General features: G+C 35.4%; 1 protein-coding gene and 1 long non-coding RNA gene across 2 annotated transcripts in view; both read left to right on the top strand.

Annotated features, from left to right (window-relative positions):
- Positions 1–14,220, top strand: part of RAB21 (RAB21, member RAS oncogene family) — a 28,231-nt gene extending 14,011 nt beyond the window's left edge. The window contains exons 4-7 of the mRNA XM_033221260.1: positions 3,032–3,095; positions 10,582–10,636; positions 11,116–11,204; positions 14,016–14,220. Of these exons, the coding sequence (XP_033077151.1) occupies positions 3,032–3,095; positions 10,582–10,636; positions 11,116–11,204; positions 14,016–14,158 (351 nt within the window). The 3' untranslated portion in view covers positions 14,159–14,220. The remainder of the gene's footprint in view (positions 1–3,031; positions 3,096–10,581; positions 10,637–11,115; positions 11,205–14,015) is intronic.
- Positions 1,000–1,870, top strand: LOC117089736. The gene is made up of 2 exons (XR_004439731.1): positions 1,000–1,487; positions 1,751–1,870. It is a non-coding gene; the product is annotated as an uncharacterized LOC117089736 (long non-coding RNA).
- Positions 14,221–14,975: the final 755 nt, after the last annotated feature.

The following is a 14,975-nucleotide window of genomic DNA, read 5'->3' as shown; positions in this document are numbered from 1 at the left end:
ATGAATTAATTTATGTTAGAATAATTAATGGCTTATTACATGGCTTTCTCAAATATTAGGGAAGGAAAATACTTGAAGGTGAGCTTCAGAAAAATATGGGGGCTTTTGTTTCTCCCCCTTATGGAAAAATCACACTTATTTCCTTAATTCCATAGCATTGGGCTCTTAAACTTGGTGTGGCTGGACAAGTTCCTTTATTGTGAAGAGAAAAAAGGAGGAGCAAAATCACATTTAAGCTTTTTCCTTGCCAAATATAATAAAAGTTTTAAAAGGACAGTCTTAAAATTATCTCATTAGTTTACTTCCCTTCAATACACACCACATATGTATGACTCCTAAAGTTGTTTGGGACCAAAAATGAGTTACCATTTAATTTACCTCTGACTGTAATTTATTTCATCACAGTCAGATGGGTTACTTATTTGACCTTTCCTCCTAAAGCCATTCTTGGAATATGTCAACAATGTGTAACCACAAGGAGTAATGCCAAGGAAGAAGCTTGTCTTGCCTTGACTTACAGGCTTGTTCTTGGTAAAATTACTTACCTTGTTTGTTTTTTCTCTTTATTTTTTTTCCCAGTTAAATCTGATAGAGCAGATATACAAGTTAGCCCTTGGGTTATTAACGATATATGGAAAAGCTTAACCCAAGAAGTAGAAAATGAAACAATAGGTACCTTGTAGATTTAATGATTTTTAAAAGTTATTTTGGTGCTGCTGTTTGTTATCTCCCTCTGACTTTTTGCATGAAAAGACATAGTTTAAGTATTTATTAAGAGAAGATTGAGGCCAGGCACAGTGGCTCACACTGTAATCCCAGCACTTTGGGAGGTTGAGGAGGGCAGATCACTTGAGGTCAGGAGTTAGAGACCAGCCCAGCCAACATGGTGAAATCCCATCTATACTAAAAATATTAGCTGGGTGTGGTGGCACATGCCTACAATCTTAGCTACTTGGGAGGCTGAGGCAGGAGAATTGCTTAAACCGGGGAGGCAGAGATTGCAGTGAGCCTAGATCGCGCCACTGAACTCCAGCCTGGGTGACAGAGCGAGATGCCATCTCAAAAAAAAAAAAAATTGAGTCATTTAGGTTGAAAAGTGACCAGTTCTCTACTGCTATGTAACAAAACTCCCAAAATTTTTGACTTAAAACAGTAACTTATTATTTCTCATGATTCTGTGGGTTGACCAGGAAGGTTCACTGCTCTTTGTGATGTCACTGGAGTCACTCATAGAACTGCACTGAACTGGGAGTTTGGCTGGGGCTGGACTATACACGAAGGCCTACTTCTCCATCTGGCCTCTCACTAAATCTGGTGTCTTATCGTCCAGTACTCTATGTGCTCTCTCATTATTCTGTTTTCTACCTTAGGCTTTTTATATGACAACTGGATCCCAAGAGTTAAATGTAAAAGCTACCAGGCCTTCTTAAGGCTTAAGTCTGGGATTGGCACAGCATTACTTCTGCCACATTGTCTTGTCAAAGCAGGTTACAAAGCCAGCCCAAATTCAGAGGGTGGGGAATTTGACTCTGCCATATTTGATGGGAGGATTGACAAAGAATTTGTGACCATCTCTAACTCACCAAAGATGTATGGGGTAAAGAATAGATAGAATGCTTGTGGAGGGGTATCTAATTTGAAATGACTAACAAACTTTTTTTTAAAAAAATGATTAGATTAGTAGGTTGTGATACTATATGCACATGGAAGAGAGGAATACATAATTAGATTCTGCTGTGTTTCTTTTGAGGTGATGAAGATGTATATTTTATGCCAATAGGGTCAAATTTTTCTTATGTGAAATCAATAAAGAGTGGAAGTTAAATGCTTTGAAAACTTTATACATATATGTGAATGAAACAAAAAGGTAGGGCTATACTGAGAAAACTGTCATTCAGTGCTGCTATAAAGATAATGTGATGATAACTACCTTTGCTTTTGTAAGGATTTTGGGTTTGCCAAAGGTAGTTCCTCTGCATTCTGTAGAGAATAGGAACGTGGAAGTGTTACATTTGTACACCATAAGACCAGATGCACAGTAAGTGGTTACCACATAGCTAATGTAATTTTTGGAATTTACAGATATATGTGTATTTTTTCAGGAGGGTATCTAAGTTCAGTGTGATTTGATTACATCCATATTAAATTTTATTGCAAAGAATGAAGGCAGGTGTCCAAGTTTGCCTTTTATTCTGTTATTATAATCAACATTTAAAATCATGAGTTCAAAAGAGTGATCTACTTAATTCCAGTTTACTGCCAACTGTGTCTACTACTATGCTTCATTCATACCGGAGAATCAGTTCATAACTGGAGTTATTGTATATCATTGGTTCTCTACAGAGGATGACAATGCCTGGAGACATCTTTGGTTGTCACAACTGGCGGATGCTCTTGGCATCTAGTGGGTAGGAAGTCAGAGATGTTACTAAACATCATACATTGCACAGGACAGTGCCTCACAACAAAGAATTATCTGTACTAAGATGTCAGTATTGCCAAGGTTGCAAAACCCTGTCATACACTAAATGATGAAATTATTTTAGCACTCTTAGTTTTTTTTAGTGCTTATATAAATTATTTATTTATTTATTGTCTTTTATTATGTGACAATGAAGTGCCTATGCCCTCTATTTAGGAATCAATTAGGGTATAAAAGACTGTTTTAAACCCACGTGTTCCTAAGTCCAAAGTGACACTGGTAATCTGTATTGTAAAGCATCTATTATCAGAAGCTGGAGTTGATATGCTTTTGCTCTAGTGAATAGCTTTGCTTGGATCTGTGGAAGACTGTTGCAAGTTTATAATAAGAGTTGCTTCTGTGTATTTTTCCATTGTTGTATTTATGTGTATATGGTTTACAGTACTATCTGGCAATAAATGATTCTTCAGTGAATCATTTCTGGTAATAAGTAAATAATATAGACTCTTAAAATTCTGAGGTATTTTGACAGTGTTGAGTTTTTTGGATGTTGTGATAGTAGTAATTCTAACAGGATTTGTTTTAATATGTGCTTTTTTGTATATACAGGTAAAAAACTGGGTCAAAGAATTACGGAAAATGTTGGGAAATGAAATCTGTTTATGTATAGTTGGTAAGCATCATTACTTTTTTTTAAAGAAGTCCTTTGTTTGCTTAATGTTTTATTGAGGACATTATAAACAAGTAATTTTTGTTTTAAAGTTATGTAAGAAAGGAAGAATGACATATTAATATAAATATTTTAGAATAATTTAGGATTTAGCCTGGTGCGGTGGCTCATGCCTGTAATCCCAGCACCTTGGGAGGCCAAAGTTGTTGGATCACCTGAGGTCAGGAGTTGAAGACCGGCCTGGTCAACATGGTGAAACGCTGTCTCTATAAAAATACAAAAAAAAAAAAAAAAATAGCTGGACATGGTGGTGCGTGCCTGTAATCCCAGCACTTGGGAGGCTGAGGTAGAAGAATCGCTTGAATCCAGGAGGCAGAGGGTGCAGTGAGCCAAGGTCACACCATTGCACTCCAGCCTGGGTGATACAGTGAGATTCCATCTCAAAAAAAAAAAAAAAAAAAAAAGCTGGATGCAGTGGCTCACACCTGTGATCCCAGCCCTTTGGGAGGCTGAGGCAGGCAGATCATCTGAGGTCAGGAGTTTGAAAACAGCCCGGCCAACACGGTGAAACCCCGTCTCTACTAAAAATACAAAAATTAGCCGGGCGTGGTAGCGGGCACCTATAGTCCCAGCTACTTAGGAGGCGGAGGCAGGAGAATCGCTTGAACCCAGGAGGTGGAGGTTGCAGTGAACCAAGATCACGCCATTGCACTCCAGCTTGGGTGACAGAGCGAGACTCTGTCTTAAAAAAAAAAAAAAAAGAATTTTGGATTTAGAAGTGATTTTCCAGGAGATTTAAACTCTAAGGAATGCCTTGGGGAGCAAATTGAAAACTAAACACTTGGGGCTTTGAGTTTCCTAGCCTTGCTTCAGTTTGATCTTTAGTTTTTCACTCTATGGTTTTGCTTAGAAAAAGTTTAGTAACTACTTTATAATAAAATTAAGGAGATGACTTAGGCCTGTGTTCTTGTTCTGTATATTTAACTACACATTTTTGAGTAATTGTCAAATTTGACCACAAGGATACAAGTAGATCATGATCCCATGGTGGAGCAATATTCCTAATGGGTATAAAGGAACTCTGCAACTCACTTTTGGACTTCTGGAATTTCGCTTTGGTTCTCTTTTTCTTTAGATTGTTATTTCTATGATATCACAATTATTGAACAATAAAAGTGTACTAGACACTGTGCTGTGTACTCACAGACGTTATCTCATGTAATCCCCATAATCCTACGAGGGTTTTATAGAGGAAGCTGAGTCCTGGAGATAATAACTTGCCCAGTGTCAGGTAGCTTTCAGAGATTGGATTTGAAATGAAGTCATTCTGACTCTTGTGTTACTAAACCTTACGATGTATAGCCTCATGCTATTTTCTCTCTTTTTTCTACATACCTGATAATATTAAAAACAATATGGGAGAAGCCAGGATAGGATCATTTCAGTGGAAGACAAAGGTAGTATCTGGGGAAATGAAAGAATGGAATGGTCAGTGTGGGGAAATTCTGCTTTTAGCCTTAAGAATTTTTTTTTTTTTTTTTTTTTCTTGAGACGCAGTCTCGCTCTGTCGCCCAGGCTGGAATGCAGTGGCGTGATCTCAGCTCACTCTACCTCCCGGGTTCAAGCGATTCTCCTGCCTCAGCCTCCCAAGCAGCTGGGACTACAGGCACGCACCACCACGCCCAGCTAATTTTTGTGTTTTTAGTAGAGACGGGGTTTCAACCATATTGGCCAGGCTGTTCTCAAACTCCTGACCTCATGATCCACCCGCCTCAACCTCCCAAAGTACTAGGATTACAGGCATGAGCCACCACCCCCGGCCAAGAATTTTAACTTGAGTTTACATTTCTTATCTCTTGTCACCATTACATTGGTAGCTTTATAGTCCCAGATCGGGGCAAGTCTTGGGGGAAAAGAGCAAGATGATTTCCCCTGCGTTTTGATCTAGATGCTAGATGTCAGGCTAGGCAGGAATATTTCAGACTGGAACACTGAAGTAGTAGGCTACTTGGAGGTTTGGAACCAGAGCTACAGCTAATCATTACTGAGTTTTGTGTAACTTTGTGTGGTATATGGACTTACTAGGAGTGGAAGTGGCCACAGTAGATGAATGACTGAAGATTTAATATTTTGGGATTCTGATCATCTTTCTGAAGATAGAAATTACTAACGTATACATAAAGTCAAGGAAATTCCAAAAGCTTGTTACTTGACCAAAGTCACAAAGTAACATTTAAAAAAATCATCTAAGTTAAATAAGCTCATGAATAGTTTAGGGGGTGTGTGTGTGTGTGTTTTAATGTTCAACGAAGTACCTTTTATGTTGCCACTCTCTAAAAGTTGAAGGCATAACATTAAATTGAACCTTAAAGAAGATACTTTCACTGGAGCATCAGAGAGAGTGGTTGCCAGATAGTGAACTGGTTTCTTTACAAATGTTTCTATATAAAGTGTATATTTTTAATGTTCATATTATAATAAGTTTTAGGACTATTGGATCTGGTAACCTAGTGCCTCCAGTAGGGTCAAATACTCCATTTAATATTATAGAATATTTATTATTAGTGTGAAGTATAGAAAGCTCTTACTTTCTTCTGTTGACAGGTATGACATGGAATTTTATTTGGAATTCAGAGTTGGGAGAATTCTGAGAGCTCAGAGACTGATTTGAGTAATAATAAAACTCCGGTCTCCCGTTAAAAAAAAATAAAAAAGAATTCTGAGAGTTTACCACTTTTCCCAAACTTATTAGGATAATTCAGAGAATTAAAAAAAAAAAAAGATTTTTGGGCCTCATTATAGATACACTAAATCAAAATCTCTGTGAATGGGACTAAGAATTAATTCCCTGTTTTCCCCCCACCTTTCTTCCTTCTATAAGTATTTTTGAGTGGCTTCTTTGTACCAGGCACTGTGTGCTGTTAATTCTGATTTAGTGTACATACATGCAGGTGTTGGAAAACAACTTATTTTTTCTGACAAGTGCAAGAAACGAATTTGTCTTCACGTTTAGCTAAAATCATACTCCCTGTATCCTTCACTTTGAACTGATTTTTAAAGTGAATCTTTCATTGTATGTACAGAAAAGTGTACAAATCTTCAATAACATAATTTTCACAAAATGAAAATCGCACAGTGTAAGCAGTACCTAAGGACCCGGAGTTGTGTTACTTTTTCATCCCAACACTCCCAGTTGTTTTCCCCTCGCCATTCCCCACCCCCCGTTACTGTCCTTTTTACTGCATGAATTAGTTTTGTTTTGAATTTTATATAAATGGAGTCATATAATATTAACTCTTCTTGTGTCTGGCTTTTTTGACTTTACTTTGTGTTCCTACGATTCCTCGATGTTGTATATAGTTGTAGTTCATTTTATTCTGATTGCTGTCTGATACTTTATGAATACTCCACAGTTTATCCGTTTTGCTGTTGATGGACATTTGCATTGTTTTTCCCACTTCTCGATTTTTATTCTCTGTTGTAGTCGTTCAGTGTTTATTCTCTCTTCTGTTTTATTAGTAACTTTGAAATAATACTACTTCTCAGGGTTATGATGAAGATTATATAATGATTTGAAAAATACTTGGCATAGCGGTAGACATTTGACAAGAATTTATTCTGTTTACATAAGATAACCCTTCAGGCATTTGAAGACTACTTAAACAGCTCACTTTAAGTCTTAAATTCTCTAGATCAGCTGTTTTTTTATGTGGCCTACCTTCTAGACATTCTGATCATCCTGATCATTTTCTCTCCTAGGTTTATTTTACTGTATCAGTATGTCACCCAGACTTGGAAATCAACAATAGAATCTAAATGTTGTTGAGCTAGTATGTACTTATAAGCCCTATCTCTCTCCTCACACTGGCCTTCTATCAGGATTGCCTGAGATTGCTTAAACTTTTTAGCAGACATGTCAACTAGTCGCTTTTACATAGATGATAGTTATCCAAAATCTCAAGTCCTTTTTTATAAGTGTTGCTATTCAGTCCGGTTTTTCCTAGCTTGTTCTCAAGTAACTATTTAAAGCCAAGTGGAAATTTCAGTTTGTCATGTTTTTGAAACTTTATGTTTGATATACAGTCTACTAGCATTTTCATGTGTAAATTAAATACTTAACCTCCTAGGTCCTTATCTAAGCCACTGATCTCCATGTGCTAACCAGTAATAGAGAACCACATGTTTCAGTAGCAGAGACTTTTTCCTCTAGGTTGTCATTAATCCATTGATAGGCACCCTTGGCTGTGGTTGATAGTATTCTGCATCTAGTCTGTCCTTAACATTTGTATTTTATTTCATTTAAGCCTCCTGACAATGCTGCAGGAAGACCATTTCATTTTACAGATGAAAAAATGTGCTTAGAGAGCTTGAAACTTCCCAGAGTCACATAGCTTGTTAGAAGTAACCCTGGGATTTTAACTCAGATCTGCCTGCCACTTCAAGCCCATATCCTTAATAAACACTTCATTGCTTACTATGTACCAGGATTTGGGAATAGTGTAGTGAATAAGTAAACAAAATAGATACGGTTCTTGTCTCCCAGAGTTTCTTGTGTAGAAAAAGAGACGAAAACAAGCTACTTATTATATATTGTAATAAATGCTATGGAAGGGAAATGCAGAATGGAGTGCTATGAGAGCACAAAAGCAAACCAACTGGATTTGAGATGCAAGGGGGAGATAAGGGAAAATTTCCTAGAGCAAGTGTTGTATAAACTAAGTTAGCTAGATGAAGCCAGTAGGATGATGGTAGAGTATGTTACCTCCAAGGCACGGTGGCTCATCCCTGTAATCCCAGCACTTTGGGAGGCTGAGGCAGGCAGATCATTTGAGGTCAGGAGTAAGTTTGTGTTACCTATCATGGACTTTAATTCTCTCATAACAATATTGACTTTCCATTTGATCATTCACTGTGATGAATGTCGTTAATAACTGTTCTTTATTGAGCATTTAGTATATGCTAGGCCTTTTACATATATCTTATTTTCTCATCAACCCTGCAAGCTTTGTTAGCCACACATGCACAGAGTGAGACTAACAGGTTAACTAATTTGTCCAAAATATTACAATTATGGCCAGGCGTGTTGACTCTCGCCTTTAATCCCAGCATTTTGGGAGGCCAAGGTGGGCAGATTGCTTGAGTCCAGGAGTTTGAGACCAGTCTGGGCAACATGGCAAAACCCCATCTCTACAAAAAAATACAAAAATTAGCCAGGTGTGATGGCGTGTGCCTGTAGTCCCAGCTACTCAGGGGGCTGAGGCAGGAGGATTGCTTGAGCCTGGGAGGTGGAGGCTGCAGAGAGCCGTGTTCATGCCACTGCATTCCAGCCTGAGTGACAGAGCAAGACCCTGTCTCAAAAAAAAGTAAAACAAAAAAATTTACAGTTATGGAGTAAGCAAGGACTTAAAAACAAGTTTTATTACTTATTTAAAAGCTTTTTGAAATATTTTTTCCCCTGTGCCCCACAACCATCCAGTCTAAGCATAATATGATTCTAATTCTATATCATTGTTAGGCCCTTTGCCTTTAGCAGTGGGCATATCCCTTCTATATTCTTAATTCAAATATGTGTTTTTAAGGAAGATCTGCTTAACTTAGAGGGTAGCTTTTTCCCTCCCTTTCCAATAGTCTCACCCTATTTGTTTATTTTTTAAATTTTTTATAGTACTGTACGTTTAAATAGGTGCTTACTTTGGTGGTTGTCCTTGTTTTCAGATGTTTTAAGCCTATCAGAAAGTTCCGTATGTAGCTGCACAGTAGTATTGAAGCAGATATGAATCTCAAAGCCTTAATCCTTAGCTGTCTTGCTTTTGAAAAAAATATAGAAACTAAAAAGGTTTTTGAGCTTTGGAAAGAGGTCAGTCACTAGTCAGTCAGGTTTCTGCAGTATATTCTGTGCTGTCAATCCATTGTGAATGCTGATTATTCAAAGAAATAATAGTTGTTTAGATTTAAAATGTTTTAAGTTTAAAATAATAGGTTATTAAGATAGATAGCTATTTATTAATGGCCTGATTTATTAAAATTAGTCATTTAAAATATTATTAAATGATAAAGCAGTGTCTGAATAATTTCTCCTAAATGTTCATTTGAGACGGTAAGGTGACTGCCTACTTTTCCTGTCTTCACTCTTTTTATAGGTATTGATGAGATTGGTGGAATTTGGAAAATGAGGCATTAAGTACCTAGAAAAAAAATTTCATAAGGTTTTAGATAATTGAAGCAAAAGTAATACTGCTACCTTTAGTAGGAGACTATCTTATTTTACCTTTATGAGGCACAATCTTGTTCCTGTTTGTTGGAGCCACTGGCCACCAGGTGGTGCTTTTTGCATTCTTTACAGAATAACACGACAGTTTTTCCTCTGGTTACTGTCAGACTTTGTCATATTTAGATAATTAAAATTTCCAGTGACAAATATAATGTGGGAAGTTAGAACTAATATGAAACTTCTTGCTATGGTAAAATGTTTAGCACTGAGGTGGACTAGTCTTTTATTGGGTGCTTTATTTTATTGGGTGCTTATCTTTTATTGGGTGCTTATTTCAATGCCTTATCTGAAATTTATCTGAAATTGTCTCCTAGAATCTATATGGTTCCAAGAAAAAAAGTAACTTTATTTATAAGATTTCTCTTATCCCTAAAAGCCATAATAGAAGAATAAAAATGTTTGTTTGAAGTGTCCTTCCGTAAGGTATTTTTCCTTATCGTTATCTACTGTTTTTATTACCTTTAGCACTCTGTGTGTCCAGTCAAGTCATCTTAAGTTCAAGGAATCAATATTTTGCAGTTTCTTCATTTTTGTTCTGGTGGCTTTTTTAAAAATATAATCTCAGCTTGGTTCCATTGTTTAAGGAGAGCTAAGCTTATAATTTAAATCTGCATGGTACACATATATTAAGTTTTAATAACTCACTAAAATTGTTTTTTAAACAAAGAATGCAGTTTTCCCCCTTATGATTGTGGAGTACTTAAAAATCTGTACACTTTAATTTTTACTTTAACCGGCTTATATCATCCAGGAAACTTGAATACTCGTAGGATCCAAGAAACTAGCTTAATATATTTTAGTAAACACTAAGATAGCCATACTTGATTGTTGACTGGGTTTAAGTTAATGGGAACTGTAGAAAATTTTGCTCTTACTTTCGATCATTTACACTTGGCTAAGAGTCATAGGTTTATCTCTAGGTCTCTGGTATCCCCCAAAATCAAAAAAGAGTGCCCATCTCTTTGGAAAAGTTGTTTTCTTTGTCAGGGGCTGCAGATTCAGGAAAGGTATGAATTGAGTCATTTCAAGGAGGATGGGGCATGATCAGCCCTTAGATCACAAGGCTTAACTTTATAATTTCAAAACATTTAGAAGTCTGGTGGGGATTTGCATTGTTTTTGCCGGTAATTAAAATGGCAATTTTATATTTAGAATTGGCTTAATTTTGTTACGAAAATAAATCAGCATAAAGATAAATATTTACTTTTTTCAAAATAGGTAATAAAATAGACTTGGAAAAGGAAAGACATGTTTCCATTCAAGAAGCAGAGTCGTAAGTACTGTGACCCTCCCATTCCCCATCACTCCCTGGTAGAAGTCTTCCTCTTTATACATTTTGCTTTGCCATTTGGGTATTACTCAAATCTCTTAATATAGATTGCGGTATTGGATTCAGTGAAGCATGTTTACCTGGTAGTTTCTGGGCTTGTGGTAATAAAGCCCTTCCCTTTTTGACTTCAGTAAAAAATACGAGTGATATAAAACAAAACTATCGTGATCAAATAGGCAGTAAGCTACAAAACTTTTAAAGTATTTGAGTCCCAAATTAATCTATAAAAATTTCAAGGCTTATTATATTTGTATTATTTAAAATTTAATTTAATGTATAGAGAAGTTAAACAGCTATATAAACTTAATTTCACTAAACTTGAATAAATTAATATGTCACTAAAACTGTTACTATAAAAAAGCAGTTAAGACAAAATCATGAATAATATTTTACATCAATCACTGATGTTACTTTTTTTTAAGGTATGCAGAATCTGTGGGAGCAAAACATTATCATACGTCAGCCAAACAGAACAAAGGAATTGAGGAACTCTTTCTTGACCTTTGTAAAAGTAGGTATATTCAGATTTAGTTTGTTTAGAAATGGTTTTTGGTTTTTACTTTTTAAAAAATAATAATCTATTTTACACCAGTGTTACTTTTCAAAGAATTGGTTCTTTTTAAACTATTGACTATTGGTAATATTTCTAAAGTGCTGTAACTTTTTTTTTTTAGTGGTTAAATACCTACTTTAGCTCTGTTTCAAGCAGTAATATGAAGTCATATGTATGATATGGGCTAAATGTGTATTATTATATGCATAAGTGTTAAAAGTGGAAGGGGAATTTACATATTAAAACAGATTTAAGACCTGTAATGACCTACTGTAATGAATGGACCTTATTTGGACACTGATTTGTCAAACTAGTGAAAAAGAGTGTTTGTGAAACAAGATATTTGATTATATTAAGATACTATTAATTTTTTAGGTGTGATTATGGTATTGTGGTTATGCTTTATAAAAGGAGTTCTTGTCTTTTAAAGACACATTAAAATAATTTAGGAATAAAATTATGGATCTGAGATTTGATTCAGAATAATGGTAGGGATGCTTAGGGTTATGGATGAAATTGGGTGATGGATTTTCATTATGCTGTATTTTCTACTTTATGTTTGAAATTTTCCATATTAAAAAATGTATAGTTTTAAAGAAAAAGGAAAATAAATTTATATATACTCTGAAAGTCATTTCTCATATTACCAATAAAATGCGTACCTGAGTTTATGGACTTTAGACTCTTTTAAGAATTTGATGAAATCGTGTACACACACACACACACACATTTTGGAATAAATTAGTTTCATAAAACCCTCAAGTCATTCATAATTCTTCTAGAATAGTGATTATCTAAGTGATGTCCCCTGATCAGCAGCATCAGTATCACTTGAGAATATGTCAGAAATGCAAATTCTTGGGCTCTCCAAGCCTACCGAATCAGAATTTCTGGGGATGGTGCCCAGAATCTGTGTTTTAACAAACTCTTCATATGATTCCAGTGCACACTAAAATAAAAAACATAACAACTTGGGGGTCTTATTAAATGCATATTTTGATTTAGTAGGTGTGGGATTGATTGAGGTCCTCATTTCTACCAGCACCCAAGTGGTGGTGATGCTAGTCCTCAGGATAACCTCCTTCCTTTCGCTTCTTCCTTTCTTCCTTCTTTCCTTCCAATAATGCTTTTAAATAGCAATGTACTAAGTCAGTGGCTTACAAATGTTATAAATGTCACATCTTCAAAACAATTTTTGCATGCTCCACATGTTTATTTAGAAATTATATAACATGTACAAGTACTAATATATTATGTACATTTTAAAACATAACTAAAAAATAGAAATTTTGGAAAGTTAAAAATAAGTAGATATAGAATTTGTAATGTTTTCTTATTTCATCTTGTTGGATTGTCCCATATACCTCAACTTGTAAACCATTAATCAAGAGCAGTCTCTAAGAGCCCTTTTCTATTTTAAGGACACCCTCTTTTCTTCCTTCATCTTGTCAAATACATGTTTTGTAAATATTTTCTCCCAGTCTGCATCATGTATTCCATTTTTCTTACCTGTGTCTCTTAAAGAGCAGTTTCAAGTTTCAGTGAGGTCCAGTTTTTCTATTTTTCTTTCATGATTCATGTTTTGTGTCTTACATGAGAACTCTTTATGTAAACCAAAGTCACAAAAATTTTCTCCTATGAAGATTTTTCTCCTGTGTTTTCTTCTGGAAATTTTGTTTCATGTTTTACATTTAAGTGTATAATTCATTTTTCGTTGTTTTTTGCATAAGGTGTTAAGGTATGGATTAAGGTTTATTTATTTATTTATTTTTACAATAAATGTCCAGTTCTATTAATAGTACTGTTTCTTAAAAATATTATTCTTTCTTCATTGAATAACCTTGGCAACCATGTCAAAAATCAAGAGACCATATCTACGGGGGTCCGTTTCTGGACTGTGTTTTTTTGTTCCACTGATCTCTCTATTTCTTCTATCATCGTCTCACTGTTTTGATTAGTGTAGCTTTATACTAATTCTTGAAATCAGATAATGTGAGTCTTTCACATGTGTTCTTTGAAGTTCCCTCATCTTAAACTCCATTATTCTTCAAATATCTGGTCAGGGACAGTGGCTTGCACCTATAAGCCCAGTGCTTTATGAGGCCAAGGCCATAGGATCGCTTGAGCCCAGGAGTTTGAGACCAGCCTGGGCAACATAGTGAGACCCCCAACTTTAGCAAAAAAAAAAAAAATCAGCCAGGCATGGTGGTGCATACCTGTAATTCCAGCTACTCAGCAGACTGAGGCAGGAGAATCAGTTGAGCCCAGGAGTTAGGGGCTGCAATGAACGAGTGATGATCACACCACTGCACATCCAACCTGGGTATCAAAGCGAGACCCTGTCTCTCAAAACTAAAAATAAAAAAAATCATTTACTTAAAAGTATTACATTTCTAGTCGAAGAATAAATTCTGCACCCTAAATATTACTTGGAATAATTTGAACTTCTTTGACATATTTCTAAGTATGTTTGGAAAATCTTAAGGATTGTACTTGTACACAGACATTTGTTCAAAGCAAAAAAAAAATTTTTCTTTATTGATGTCACTGTGGCCATTATACCATTGGATAAATAAGCTTACTACTTGATACTAGTTTTTTAAAACATGCAGATGAAGCTGTTTTAGCGAGCTGACACAATGTTCATTATATTTAGTTTCTTTGTTGGTTGAAAGTCAGAAATAGCTATCATAGTGTTACACTGAAATTTTAGAAAGAGAAAACGCAAAGATTGTGATCCTAATAATGTTTGCTTTCTCTCTCTCTTAGGGATGATAGAAACAGCACAAGTGGATGAGAGAGCAAAAGGTAATGGCTCTAGTCAGCCGGGAACTGCAAGGCGAGGTGTACAGATTATTGATGATGAACCTCAAGCCCAGACCAGTGGTGGAGGGTGCTGTTCTTCTGGATAACTGTTCACGCCTGAGAAATTAAAAGACAGAACAAAACTGTGGATCATTGCCCTCAACATGAAGACTGCCATATTCCAAGTCACATTATTTTACCAATGGAATTATAGAATTAACAGTATTTTAAATTACGTTTATAACACTGCAGAGACCTTAAGTGCTAAACTTAGTGGAGTTTGTGACCAGAGAATTGGCATTTTCTACAAATGTTAACAAAGCAATTACCAATGGCCTTTTTACATTTTTTTTTTCTTTAATGAGGAATAATATGCATGTAGAAAAGACCTACTTAAAGGCTTCATTTATATTCTTTCAAATCAAATCTTTATTTAATAACTTATATATGTTGTTGGAATGGTTACATTTTTGCAGCCCTTTGTATTTTGTGGTAGTTTGAATTGTATCACTTCTAAACAGCAAACTGTTTTTGTTTCTGTTTTTGTTTTTAATTAGCAGATATCTGAAGTACTATTTTTGCAGGGTTTGCACAGGCCCATAACTGTCTACTACTTTGATATAATCTGTATACATCCTGTATGCTGAGCTGGTAAAATACATTGTAAATTACATATTAAATATTTTATCTGCTTTTACAAGCGCAAGGTGCAAAAATATATACAATAGTCTCATTGATGACTGTAAAGTGAATTAACATTTGGTGATTATGCCTAAGCTTTTTTGACTAATATAAAGATCATAACTCCCCTTCACTTCTGTCTTAACTTGAACATGGCGTGTTTAAATTTTCATACATACTTTACTTGAATTATTGCTGTTGTCACTTATTTTTGCCTCTGTGAGTTCATCTGATGATTGAGCA

Source organism: Trachypithecus francoisi, unplaced genomic scaffold, assembly GCF_009764315.1.
Source record: "Trachypithecus francoisi isolate TF-2019V2 unplaced genomic scaffold, Tfra_2.0 Lachesis_group11, whole genome shotgun sequence".
NCBI classification, from domain to species: domain Eukaryota; kingdom Metazoa; phylum Chordata; class Mammalia; order Primates; family Cercopithecidae; genus Trachypithecus; species Trachypithecus francoisi.
Note: the sequence above shows the minus strand (reverse complement) of the source record. Positions and strands in the feature narration are given on the sequence as shown.